The following is a 13,782-nucleotide window of genomic DNA, read 5'->3' as shown; positions in this document are numbered from 1 at the left end:
GTGCAATTCGCTACTATTTTACTTTTCCAATGCGCACATTTATATCCCACAAGATGTACATTAAAAATATATCAATATCGTAACCTACGCATACGTATTATCCATGCATCCAAAGACGTATATAAAGATACTGAATATATTATAACTTTCCAGGGGTCGACAACCAGATGTCTTTTTTATTTCGTATTAAAAAAAAAATTTTTTCCGATATTGAATAAATTGTGCCTAGGTAAATGAGTGTTATATAATAATAGTACGAGAATATGAAAAAAAAACACACACACACACATTCACACAATTGGATAAAATTATCATGTTTAATGAATTGATTTCACTATTACCAACGGATTGAAATACAATTTATTCCACTATTAAAGGTACAGGTGTTAATAGTGTATTGAGCGATTCGAGGAAATGTTAACGGAATATTTATCTCTGCGGTGATCACGCAACTTTTCATGAATTCGATGCAATGACAATTTCAATTTACATCTTTCATAGGCCAATAATTACACCAAATACTAACAACAGTTACTAAAGGACAATGTGTATAAGTGTAACGTGTAATGAGTAATACCGTTTGAAATGTTCTTTATTTTCCATTAATAGTTTCGTACCAGCCATGTTTATCCCTGTTGCTGTATTGTTATTCCTTTTGGGTTGGTTCACCGTTACCTTATACAGGCGATACAAAAAGCTTCCTGGACCTTATGGTTTACCATTTATCGGCTACTTACCATTCATTAATCCTCGCAAACCATACGAAACATTTGCTCAACTCGCCAAACGGTACGGCCCTACATATGGACTGTGGATGGGACAGGTGTACGCCGTTGTGTTAACTGACCATGTTACAATTCGCACTATTTTGGCAAAGGAAGAAGCTACTGGACGAGCCCCATTATTTATTACGCATGGTATTATGGGAGGTTACGGTAAGTGTTTTGGTGTTTGAAGAATGATAAAAGTTTGACGAGAAAAAATATGATATGTTGTAATAAGAAATATTTAAATATTATTATTCTTCTTTTTTGGCACTACAACCTCCAAGAGGTCTTCTTGGGCCTGCCATTTCTTACTTTCTTTGACTCGAGTTACTCATGATGCTACTAAATATGTTCAGGACGGTACGGTCCGGCTGGGATTTGAGACACGGTTCTGTCGTGTAAGATTGGCACTGCTACCACATTTACCACCGGGGCCGACCAATAAAAAATAATCCATTTTAAATGCTACCCATATCAAATACTCATTTAAAAAAAAACAACTTACAATAATAATAATTCCGTTGTTACTGGAACATATGAAACCGATTTTAGGAATAATTTGTGCTCAAGGCGATTTATGGCGTGACCAGCGGAGATTGTCGATAGAATGGCTGCGTCGTCTAGGAATGATCAAATATGGTCCAACGCGTCTTGACCTCGAACGCAGAATTATTTCTGGGATTATGGAAATCATTGAGGTAAATTGTATATACATATTTAAGCTGAACTACATATTTACCTATATTCAGGAATAATGCTACCAGTAGCTTGTATGGAATATTTTAAATTTACATTGAGTCTATTGTATACAACATATATGTAATTGTTCTGTGTTTTTTTTGCATATTTTTTTACGATACTGCAAGAATATTAACTGCAAAGCAATTAAGGAAAAACAAGGTTTCAACCCATCAGATATTATTCATCATAGCCTCGGCAATTTGTTAAACGATCTGGTGTTTGGCATTAAATACGAAAAGGACAATCCAACATGGAAATATTTGCAACATCTACAAGAGGAAGGCATCAAGCATATTGGGGTATCCATGGCTGTAAATTTCTTACCAATTTTGAGGTAAGATAATTGAACCTGTTTGTCATTACTTGCCACTGATAATAGTTTATACAACTGTATTTTTGTATATATACAAAATATTTATGTATATATGTATATTTTATACATAAATTTAAATTTATTTAGACATTTACCTTCCACGCGGAGCACCATACATTTTCTTTTAAACGGAAAATGTAAAACACACGAAATTTATGACGCAATAATTGCTGAAGCACGCAGCAAAATACATACTTCTGATTCACTTCATGAAGATCAACGAGAATGCATTTTAAAATGCTTCCTGAAAGAAGCCACGAAACGGCAAGAAGCAGGACGCCAAGATGCCGCGTTTTGCGATGACATACAGCTGCGTCATTTGATGGCAGACCTGTTCGGTGCAGGTGTCGATACAACGTTCACGACGATTCGTTGGGCTTTGCTTTACATCGCCCTTTACCCAATGGTTCAGCAGCGCCTACGAGAAGAGCTAAGACAAAGGTTGGTTGCAAATGAGTCACCATCGTTGGACGATGTGGAAGCGTTGCCCTACTTGCGCGCTACCATCGCGGAAGTGCAGCGTATTCGAACCGTCGTACCTGTTGGTATACCACACGGCACAACAAAGGTAAGAGAATTTTTCTAAGTGCACACTTTCTCGATCAATGTATAATATAGGATCTGTAATTGGGCGCTCTGTATATTTTCAACCACAGGAAATTGAGATTGATGGTTTTAAGATACCCGCAAATACGATGATCATCCCTTTGATATGGGCAGTCCATATGAACCCGAAACTTTTCGATGCGCCCAACATCTTCAAACCGGAACGCTTTTTAGATCCAGAAGGGCGTTTTATGACCCCAAGCTACTTTCTTCCATTTCAGGTTGGAAAACGCATGTGTTTGGGTGATGAATTAGCCAAGAATATTCTTCATATGTACATTGCTCAAATCGTGGTTCATTACGATTGGTTCTGCATCACTCCCGAAGATGCGTGTTCCATCGACTTGACCGGAAACTGTGGCTTAACTCTAACGCCACCAGATTATCGTTTAGTGTTCACGAAAGCAACCAAACATTAAACACAAACATTTGTACTCGGATTTTTTGCTTTTTTATTTTACTCCACTTATAATGTACGTTATTACTAAAACAACAAGGCCGCGATTCGCATCATCAAAAAACATTATTGGGAAGCCCAGATATGCTTGCGTCTAAACCTATTCAAACAGTAATAAAAGTAACGAAATAAATATGTTGCAGCTAATTCAGTTATTACTATTTCTGTCATAGTTACAATTGTTGTAAGGTTCGTCACTTTTTCTGTTAATCAATTCTTCTGGTAATCATACGATTTTTTGTATTAAAAAAAGCAACAGAAACGAATTTATCTTTAACATATCATACCTAAGCATGGGAAGCAATGATAAACTGTTAAGAATGACCATTTTCGAGCTGTTTCCTTAATTTGTTGTTGTTGTCATAAAAAGGTCGCTAAGTTTGAAACATTGGGAAAAAATATGTTTCGAAGATGTCACCAAACTATTGAATGAATAATACTGTGAACCATTCTGTATGATTATTTTTTCATCTATGTACTATATATGCTTGGACCTAATTTCATGTACAGTGGAACGCCGACTCGACTTGTGCCTAGCGGATAATACGGATAACAGGTACAATAAGCTTTTGCTGATAAAAAAAATAAATGTATTATATGTAAATGATGAGGGCACGGTTCTATTTTAGTTTGTTGTTTATTGTTACAAAAGAAATATGTCATGTTTTTCTGTGAACTTATGCATTATATATCATTCACAATTGAAACTTTCGTTTTATACTGTTATTGGTTTTGGATTAGACACATCAAATCACCTTTGAAACTGCCATCTTCGAGCTGCACAGATATTCCGACGGTCGGTTAAATGGCACTCGGGTATTTGGCGTTCCACTGTATTTCCACTGCACGAAAAATAACAGCACTGAACATCAATGAATTGATCAACAGATTCTGGCGAATCTACAGATTCTCCAGGATTAAACAGCTAGGCAAGTTTTTTCAATTATAGTTTATCTTCTCTCGTATCCTGTTTCTCTTCTCTCATCTATATAACTGTGAAAGAAACCCCATTAAAAACATCGTACACATCATATGGCAATCATTATTAATTATTATTATCTCCTACTTGCAGGTCCTACTTGCTCTTATGTTGCTACTCGGTTGTTTCTTATACTTTTAAATAACTTCCACTCTAATTTAAATAATAATAATATATTACGATGAACACATTGTTTTGGAAATAATCCTGGAACACTTATCGTTTATTGTTATTATCCAATTTTTGAATAACGTAGTTGATTGTCAACACTAATAACAGCTAGCTTTTGTTGATTTATGTTGTCATGGAACATTCGTAACTATTTTTTATAGTAACGCAGATGTTATGTTGTGCTGCACTACCTATGTTAAGATTATTGTACACTTAAATTCCCCCCTTCTACCACTTAACCACTTAAGTACATGTGATTCCGTCATCCTATGTGGAAATTCTATTCCCTGTTCGACTCCATTTTTGTTACACATTACTTGTTTGGTCGGTAAATATGTGTACAACCTTTTTGTTTGCAGAATTTCGTAGATTGTTTTAACGTCTTTGCTGATGAATATGAGTGTGTTAGCAAGCGACTTTTATCGATCCTCTTGATCAGTGCTTTGTAAGCATATGCGTGAGGTGCGTTTCAGAAGTATAAATAATTTATTTAGACAAATAAAATAAAGAAACCGTACAGAGCGAAATTGACTAGTGATCGAATATAGGCGAACATAACGATTCCTTCAAATTGATACTAACAATCAGGTTGCGTGATGTCGTTTCTTTTTCTATGTCATAGTCGATTCAAATGTGGTCATGTTTGTCCTTCGTGTGAGAGATAATTTACTTTGTTTGACGCTTTGAGTTTAATACGCTAGGAACATACCGTGCTCAGCTGATGATACTACTGCTGTTCTGATTTGTTGATATAAGAAGATCGGTTTATGATTTTTTTTTTCGATCGACGGTTGTAATGTAGCTGTGTATTGTCCAGTAGTGGCATTAAATTCAACCCTTGTCAACACATTCTCATCGTGCACATATTTGTCTCCAATGGACGTTGTATAAGATTAACCCGAAACGCCTGTGGACTGATGGTGACTCCGATAATACCTTTTAATCCAGGCATTGGTTCATCTTCCGGCAGCTCGATTGTAAAAGTGTGCATAATTGAAGAAAAAAACAGAAACAGTTCCATGCGTGCCAACACATCCCCCAGACAGCGACGTCTCCCGACTCCAAACGGAATGAAGTAGTCCGGTTTATGGACCTTTCCCTCAGCGTCTAAGAATCTGCTAGGGTTAAACTGCTCTGGTTTGTCCCATAAGTTTGGATCCATATGAACACTGTTAATCAGTGGCACAACGTAAGACCCGGCAGGTATTGTGTAACCATTTATAACAACATCACTATTCATAAAAAAGAAGAAAAAGAAGAACAAATATATGTGTACATCCAAATTATATATCGCATTGTTGATACCGTGCAAATTACATGTAGTTTCACAATCACACACAATCATGTAGTCGAACTACAGTGTATGTAGTTTCATAGCACCGTGAAACAGTGTTGGTTGATACATTAAATCAAAACATCATACTGTACTTCAATGGAACTGGATTTTTTTTACTGTGAACTTTGAATCATTACTTATTATTTTACTGACACAAACTCAGTGTCATACTGATGAGTACGTATTCATTTCAGATAAACAGTTGTTAGCAAGTAAAATTGTGCTTACCTCTTTGGAGAATGTGTAGTAGCTAATGGCACAATGCTTGATATTCTCATAACCTCAAGAATTGTTGTTTCTGTGATCGGCAAATAAGGAACGTCCTCGATTTTAGGAAGTCGATTGCGTCCAACCACCTGATCTAACTCATCCTGTACACGCTGCATTGCATCAGGATGACGGAGCATGAACACATTCAACCACAGCAGCGTTGTCTTAATCGTTTCCATACCGGCAGAAAACAAATCGGCAATCACCTGCATCATCTGAATCTCTAAACCAATAAATTTATGGATAAAACAAGATGAAAAGTGAAAAAAAAATACCAAAATTATAAAAGTAAACTAAGCGATTCTGTGCAATTCCGTACTGGCGCTTACCATGATCTTTACCCTCAAACAGTTCTCCGTCTCGACCTTCTGCTTGTGCTTTTTCGATCTCGGCAAGATAAGCGTCCACAATGTCCCGAATGTTATTGTTGTCAAACGTACGCTTATGCTCTTCGATAATTTCACGATAGAAATCAAACATTTCCTCACGATTTTTCGCTATTTTATTCTTCGCGTTGATATTGCCGGGTAAATATTGTATTTGAGGAATATAATCAATCGTGTGTATTTCACCAAATAGTCTCATTCCTTCCTCTATCAACCAGTTGAAACGCTTAAACTTTGGGTCGTCTATCGAAAAGCGGACTGACATTATTATGTTGCAGATCACATTGCTTACCGACACGGATAGATACCGACTGAGATCGGTGGACTTGTTCTCGACGGAGCTCAACGTAACTAACAGCTCTGTTACTTCGGTCTGAAAAAGATCAACAATGCAACACACAGAAGGTGGTAGCGATAAATTGAGTAAACCAACCAATTTTTAACGTTTTCAAAACACATTTAAAATAATGTATTCTAGTTCTGAACAAACGTATTAGCTAACGGTTATAATTCGTACGTACCATTATTCGATTTTCCATTAGGTGCTTCTTATTTCCGAGTACCGTCATACCGAAGTTACGAAGTTTTTCGTGCAAGAAACGGCGCTGATCTTTCCACAATGGTCCCTCGCTATTGATGATGCCTAGGTATAATAAAAACAATTACCGCAGTTTAAAACTGTGATTATGTTCAATATCCAGCTACAACAACCAGCAATGAAAATGCAAATAATTTTTAAAATGGGAGCAAAACGCTATCACGTTGTCATGTTCAGGTTGAACACCAACATGAATAAAGACATATCGTGAAAAATATGCATCACAACGCAACTGAAAACCTGCTTTTCTGAAACATCACATAAAAAGGGTATGATAATGTGCAAAAAATAAATATAAAAAGTAGAAATTTAAAATATTGTGCGAAATAAATGTTGTACGAAAAATATGAGAAATTTAATATATTTTTTTGTGTGTCTGTTGAACGTGAACACCCTAAAATTGACTTTTTTAAACTTCAGTAGAATTTAACACTATTCTATTCTATTTTTTTTCACCAGCATGAGCAAAGATTACTAAATGATCTTAATATCCTACATAACTGTTATTACATTTCTTATCACATAAGTAATAAAGATCATCTTTCTATTGATTCAGGTGAACAGTGATATGTGATGAATATTATACAATGTACCAACGGTTTATACAGTAAAATATTTTTTTTAAATTACTAATGCAATATGATTTTAAGCAACCATGCATCAGATGTTGCACGGGTGTCTTATTATTATTATTGATATTATTACTTATATTATTATTCTTTTTACGTACCGAATCCTCCTAACGTTTTAAGCAATGGTGAATGGGGACGGCCAGTAAATTCCTCGGTTTTAAATGCCTCGCGAATGATTTTGTAGTCGCTAATTACTACCGTTAGCTGGGCGCCAAGCTTAGCACTAAATAGTGCGCCATATTTTTTGGCCAGTTTCATATACTGGGTGTGTTTTTCATGACCGATAAAAGTCAAGTAACCAAAAATTGGTACACCCCACGGTCCCGGTGGCAGTTTCTTAATCTGGCTAAGTAAGCGAAACAAATATTGCACGAATAAAACACAGGACAACGCACAGCAAAATACCAGCAACGTTTTTCGAGCGTTTAATGGATCGAAGAACTCTTTACGCATCAACCCAACGATATACGAATCGATGAACATTTTTCGCAATGTGCGACACTTGGCTAACGTTTGAACAATTTATAGGCGGTTGTTTCTTGTGGTATAGTAAACGCAACACTGTAATTACTATTCATGTACGCTAATATGAATGGAAAGCAAATATTAACACTGTATAGGAAACCTTTTATCACATTCAATGCGCACGGTACATAAATAAAAGATAACGCTGGTTGGAGGTTGTAATAAATCACAATCACATATATAAAAATTTTTCGTCACTTCGTACTCTGCTTCTAAAACTTACAGTAGCACACTGCACAGTATCGATATGAATCTCACTTCCACTGTATACAAGGGACGTACTATTTAAGTGCGCGCACATGCAAACACTTTGCGTGTAGCACTTAAGACGCTGATAGCTTCGAATCCGAAGCACCAAACTGAACTATAAGCGGGTCGAACGTTTCCAAACTACAACGATGATAAAAAGCACAACTGTAATGAATGAATCGGTATGTCCTTCCACTTTTATAGTTTCTCCGAGCCCGAACACATAAACACTGTCGGGTAAAAGTAGGGGAAATCAGTCCCCAGCGTGTGTTCCAAAGTTAAGTATATTACGCGTGCCTTTCCCTCCTAACGCATGCACCTGACTGGGATAAAAATACACAGCTGACGGTTTGTACATTTTCTCGACACAGCGCTGGATATGTTTAACTTTTAAAGAGAACCCGATGTTGAGGGGAGGCAGGCGAGAATTAAGCGACATATATGCTCTCGGCTTATGCTTTCTTGTAGCCATGTAAGAGACATCTGAGAATGTTGGAGAGTGATAAACTGAGATGTAAAGAAGGGAGAGAGAGAGAAAAAAAGAGAGAGAGAATGTTAAAGCAAGCGTGAGAGAATTTATTTAGGTTTTTAAAAGCTGTTCATTTATTTTCTTGGGTTTAGATCAATGAGAAACAATATTTGTTACCGTTTGAGAACTTTCAAGATCGTAAGTTTAACACGTTTTTAAGTCTATACCCCTCATGGATGAAACATGGTTTTCGTTATGTTTATAGATGTATGACCGGCTTATGAGAGACATCATAAGCATGAGAGACATCATATCATGTAGTATGTATAATGATGGTTAGAATTTAAAACAAGTGTGTTACATCATATATTGTACGTAGCATGGAACGTGTAATACAAGTATGAATATATAATACTTGTTTTTTTACACCTCTTTTTTATTGTAGTCAAATAAATTACCATTCGTTTTAATGACCAAAAAATCTTCATTTCTACAATCATCTACCTGTGTAGGTCATAAAGATTTTATTGAACTTTGCAAGAAAAGGATACAAATCGAATATTGAATTGAAGGCATATTGCAAAAATGTGGTTTTTTAATTATTTGATAGAAAACATGTTTTGTTATTTTATTTGTTATGTTATTTAGAATTGAATGTGTAAAAACGTACTCGGGTAGACAGATGATAATATTGTGTATACCAAATGAAAATTTTTGTTCAAAAATAAGTACAACACAACGAGAAAATGGGGCGGCCCGGTGGTGCATGTGAAAAACGGCGCCCGTCCACACGTTAGGACCGGGTTCAAATCCCAGCCGAACCGTCCCCCCGTAGCATGGACTGACTATCCTGCTACGTGGTAAAATAAGTCTTGATACGGCCAGGCTGTTCTAACCAAGAAAAAAAAACAACGAGAAAAAAACATCAATATATGTAAAAAAAAACTATTTGTCGAAAGGAACAAAACACAAGTGTTATTCAGATGCTTTTGGTGTAGGATTAAGTATTAACTACATATATCGTCAAACAGTTTATCAAAACAGTTCGTGTTCCGCCGCATCGTTTCAATCACGTCTCGCGTTTACTGTCACGATTTTTTCCCTTTTTTTTGACATTCTCAGTTATCTCTTCTATACACAGAATCTCAAAATTATATATTATTTTTGCGACAACTGCATAAAGTGAGAGTATGAGCTATTATCAACTGCTTCCCCTTTAGATTAGCACTGCAGCATTACACTCTTTAACCTCAAATCATACTGCGTTGAAGAAAAATGTACATTAAATCAGCAGTATATCTTCATCTCAGTTTCTGCAGTTTAGAAATCAAACATGATCAATCTCATGATTATCATGATCGCTACTAAACAACTTGATGAAGAAAATACAAATGAAATATAGACGCACTATAGACGCAAAAATGACTCACGACAAATAGATTTCAGACGCATACAAATTGCCCAGAACCAACATGTATGATATGTTTTAGATTCTGTTGGCAGTGTATGTAACAATATCGCATTGATATAGGTACGAATCCGAATCTTTTGGAAGGAAAATATAGGCTCTCCATGCCCTATACTCCCACAGAACGTTACCCACAGAGCGGGTAGTAATCAGAAATATCTGAGCTTGGGTATATGGAGAAACCCATCCCCTTGATATATAATCCACGCTTTATGGATTTCGCTTAATACAAATCGCTATTTCTTTGGTGATCGTCCTCTTGGCAGGGGCGGATCAAGCGGTACGCAAAGTAAGCGGCCGCGGGGGGCCTCGAGCTAATAGGGGGCCTCGAAGCAGCGATTGTCCAGATCCGAAACCTGCCGATGCGCTGATGTGCGTAGTACTTCATGCAGGAACGTTTGGCAGTGCACCCATCCTGTTGACGCGCTGCTGCGTCATCCGTCCTAGTTATCTCTGCTGCTGCTGCTGCTTCGTGCCTTCCTTCCGCTGCTGCTGCTCAAATCCGCCCGTCCGTAGCCGCTACTTTCCTTAGGGTCTTAGCTACTGGTGCTGCTCTGGTTACTCGTCGCTGCTGCTGCTGCGACTTTTCTCGTTTCACATTACTTGAAGGTTTCTAAAGATGGTTCCAGCGGCAGTCCGGATTGCTTCCCATGTCTTGCTATTGGCACACATTTCCGCTGGCAGATTGTCCATCGTCAAGCGGGTGTGGCTCTGCTGTTGCATCTCGTGTTGGGTTCGAGCAAACCGTGGACAGTAGAACATTACGTGGTCGACATATTGCAGTTCTTGCGTGTTCACAACATACCGGGCAGTATGGCGAGCCGTCTAGGATTCCTTTTTCGACGAAGTAACTCCGGAAAAACCCATGCCCTGTAAACAGTTTTTTTCAAGACATTCGTTATGCCTTGCTGCAAACCTTCTCCAAATGGGCTGGCGTGACCTTAGAGGTCGTTAAAGCCAACAAGAGAGAGGGACTCTATCTATGGATATATTTGACGGCTTCAAGTTGCTGTGCTTGTCTGCGCAAAGATTTCTTTTTGATTTTTGATGACATCTTCGTCCTTGATTTCTTCGTCTCGATTCCAACAAAGGATCTGTCCTAAGGCTTGGGAGTAGCTCTGTTACGGGTCTATTCGTTAACAGGTCTAGGGGCGCTTTTTCCGTTATAGTATGAGGGGTAGGATCATATTTGTAAACTTAGTCTCAAATCTCTTTCCTCCAAGCCGTCTTTTAGGTTTTGCCTATGCGTATCACCCTTAGCAAGACTCGGTTAGCTCTTTCATTTGGGCCAGTATGATATCGTGCACGCTAAACGAATATTATTCTGCCTACAGCAAGCATTAAACTCCTCAGTCGAGAATGGGGGACCGTTGTCACTGCGGATCGTCTCCGGGTATCTACGCTTAATAAAGACCATTTCCAATGCTTCTATAGCTATTTCCGATTTCGTAGATTTCATTTCTATTAGTTGAATATCGCGACTGTAGTAATCGACAATTACAAAGAAAGTTGCGCATTCTTTAACTGAAAAAATCTATAGCAAAATTCTTCACGCGCGTTCTGCTATTTCTTTTCTCACCATGGGTTCCACTAGAGGTTTAAACGACAACCGTAGCGCATCCTGCACTTGAGCGTCAACATCGCGGTTCATATACGGCCACCTCAAATTTTGACGAAGACATGGCCAGGTCGCCAATCCGTTTCCAGGAAACTGAGTTTAGTGCTGCAATCCTCCATCCACGGCTGCATCCGATCTCCGACAGGACTTGTCATAAATGTTGTTATTCCGCGTGATTGTGAATAACATTCAGCGTGATGAAACGTCCTCCAATAGCGTGAATTCAACTATCCATCACAATCATTTTTAATAACTCATACACAGCAGAACGTCGATTATCCGGGGGCGGATTAACCGGCGGGCGGATTAACCTGTGGGCGGATTACCCGTGCGTCGAAATTCATCCGTGCTGTTCATCCGTGGTGAACATTTGTACTGATGTCAGGTTGGTTAAAATTATTGAAATCGTCACCAAACGTATATTTGAAATGATTTTATTTTACGTACTAAACTTTATTTGATAATATTTTGCTTAATCGAGAATCATTTTTAGCATCACAAGGACTACCATAGTATTGTATATAGATACTACATACGCTTTATTTAGATTTATAAATGACCTTGATATTTAAGAGACTATTATCCGTGGAAGTAGATTAACCGGCATCAGTCCGGCCCCGAGCACCCCGGATAATCGACGTTCTACTGTAGAACGACGTTATGTTCTGTTGCTGTATGCGGTGGTCCCGTTCTTCAATAGATGGACGTCGTTCTAGAATGACGTTCGTTGAAGCGGACCGTTTCCGAGTATAAGCAACATATGGCCGCATCATATGTGTGCTGCCAGTTTTGCATTTCCCACTCGAAACAGCCTACACGTCAGCAACCATTACACCGAGCTCTGCGTGCAGCACAATCGAATGTCTCTTTAGTGTGTGTTCGTTACCCAGGCGCCGCAACGAAGTTTTGGAACTGGCTCAGACGTTACGCGAACGTCTGACGATAGAAGCGGTGAAATGTCAAAAGTATTACCCACGTCACTTGCGAAAAGGAAGCCTTCTTGTGAACTACAAAAAGGAATGAAGTGGGGTTGAACTTCTTTTTTATTTTGATCAGGATCGGAGATCCTCACTCGCTGGCTTGCCAAAACCTTCTGGTCCTTGACCTGACAATTTGTTCTGCTTATATACTATTTAGTAGCACTCGCTAATTACGCGAACGTGATCCGTTTCGATGCACGGACCTGATCCGTTTTGTTTTCTTTGGTTGAAAGTAGCGTGGATGCTACAGTAACATGCGCTCCAAAAATGAGAATTTCAACATAAAAAACTGAGCTCATCAGTGTGGTTTCTACACCCGCCTCGATCGCACTCCTTTGCTTGGTTTTTTATTCTTGATTGCTTCCACCCTCTCTTTCTATTTCCATGGCTAACGTAGGCTCCAGCCGCTACTTCTTCTTCTTTTCTGGCCTGGTCACGGTGTAGCACGTCGCGAAAACATGGTCTGGTCGCCAATCCGTTGCCAGGAAACTTGGTCCAGAGCTGCAGTCCTCCATCCACGGCTGCATCCGATCTCCGTCAGGTTTAACTCCACCTGATCCAGCCAACGAGCTCGCTGTGACCTCTCCGCCTCGTGCCGAACGGATCGCTAACGAACGCCTTCCTGGTGGGGCATGAGTCCAGCATCCTCATCTCGTGCTCCAGCCCCAGATTTGGTCGGTGGTCGATTTACCTCCAACAAATCTAGCGTGCTAGCTTCCGACGAAATCTGTGACAAGGGTCGCAAGTCTGCAGAAGAGTATTCGGGATAGGATCTTGTAGGCAGCATTCAGGACTGTGATGGCTATGAAGTTAGCACAATCGGAGCTGCCGCCCTTTTGTACACTGGGTGTATGATACCCAGTTTCCACTCGTCCGGTAGTTCTTCCTGGTCAAAAATCCGTACGATCACCCGATGCATGCTGGCTGTGGTAATACTCCTCTCCTCTGCTTCCTGCGCCTGGTTCAGTCTCTCCCGCATCTGCTCCGTTCAGGTGGCTGTCGAAGTAGCACTTCCACCTGTCGATCACCTCTCGCTCGTCCGACAGGATATCTCCCTACTCGTTGCGGCACATAGCGCTCATGGGTGTGAAACCGCCTCGTGCCGCATTCAGCATCCTGTAGAATTTGCTAGTTTCCCTCGATTGGGACAGTTGCTG

At 39.1% G+C, this 13,782-nt stretch overlaps 2 protein-coding genes across 4 annotated transcripts in view; one reads left to right on the top strand and one right to left on the bottom strand.

Annotated features, from left to right (window-relative positions):
* The window catches only part of LOC125760969 (cytochrome P450 306a1), a 30,082-nt gene extending 26,991 nt beyond the window's left edge, over positions 1 to 3,091 (top strand). For both annotated transcript variants that reach the window (XM_049421630.1, XM_049421629.1), the window contains exons 2-6: positions 610 to 935; positions 1,320 to 1,465; positions 1,634 to 1,842; positions 1,969 to 2,449; positions 2,538 to 3,091. In XM_049421630.1, coding sequence (XP_049277587.1) covers positions 623 to 935; positions 1,320 to 1,465; positions 1,634 to 1,842; positions 1,969 to 2,449; positions 2,538 to 2,906 — 1,518 coding nt within the window. In that variant the 5' untranslated portion in view covers positions 610 to 622 and the 3' untranslated portion in view covers positions 2,907 to 3,091. The remainder of the gene's footprint in view (positions 1 to 609; positions 936 to 1,319; positions 1,466 to 1,633; positions 1,843 to 1,968; positions 2,450 to 2,537) is intronic.
* Positions 2,916 to 8,572, bottom strand: LOC125760967 (cytochrome P450 18a1). Of its 2 annotated transcripts, XM_049421627.1 has the most exons (6): positions 8,065 to 8,572; positions 7,415 to 7,899; positions 6,608 to 6,729; positions 6,030 to 6,459; positions 5,659 to 5,923; positions 2,916 to 5,326 (listed from the first exon to the last, which is right to left on the bottom strand). In XM_049421627.1, the coding sequence occupies exons 2-6, from the start codon at positions 7,797 to 7,799 to the stop codon at positions 4,936 to 4,938; spliced, it is 1,593 nt and encodes a 530-aa protein (XP_049277584.1). In that variant the 5' UTR covers positions 7,800 to 7,899; positions 8,065 to 8,572; the 3' UTR covers positions 2,916 to 4,935. The 2 variants fall into 2 exon arrangements, with proteins under 2 accessions (XP_049277584.1, XP_049277583.1); XM_049421626.1 differs by having other exon boundaries at positions 7,415 to 8,572.
* Positions 8,573 to 13,782: the final 5,210 nt, after the last annotated feature.

The sequence above is a fragment of the Anopheles funestus genome, chromosome 2RL (genome assembly GCF_943734845.2).
Source record: "Anopheles funestus chromosome 2RL, idAnoFuneDA-416_04, whole genome shotgun sequence".
In the NCBI taxonomy this organism is placed as follows: Eukaryota; Metazoa; Arthropoda; class Insecta; order Diptera; family Culicidae; genus Anopheles; species Anopheles funestus.
The sequence above is the reverse complement of the archived record's forward strand: the minus strand, read 5'-3'. Positions and strand labels throughout refer to the sequence as shown.

Bases quoted from the DNA above. Each gene is read 5' to 3' on its own strand.
- LOC125760967 (XM_049421626.1), bottom strand. From the start codon at position 7,799: ATGTTCATCGATTCGTATATCGTTGGGTTGATGCGTAAAGAGTTCTTC. The intron at 6,460-6,607 runs GTACGTACGAAT...GATCTTTTTCAG, and splicing joins TAATGGAAAATCGAATAATG to ACCGAAGTAACAGAGCTGTT. The intron at 5,327-5,658 runs GTAAGCACAATT...TTTTATGAATAG, and splicing joins ACTACACATTCTCCAAAGAG to TGATGTTGTTATAAATGGTT.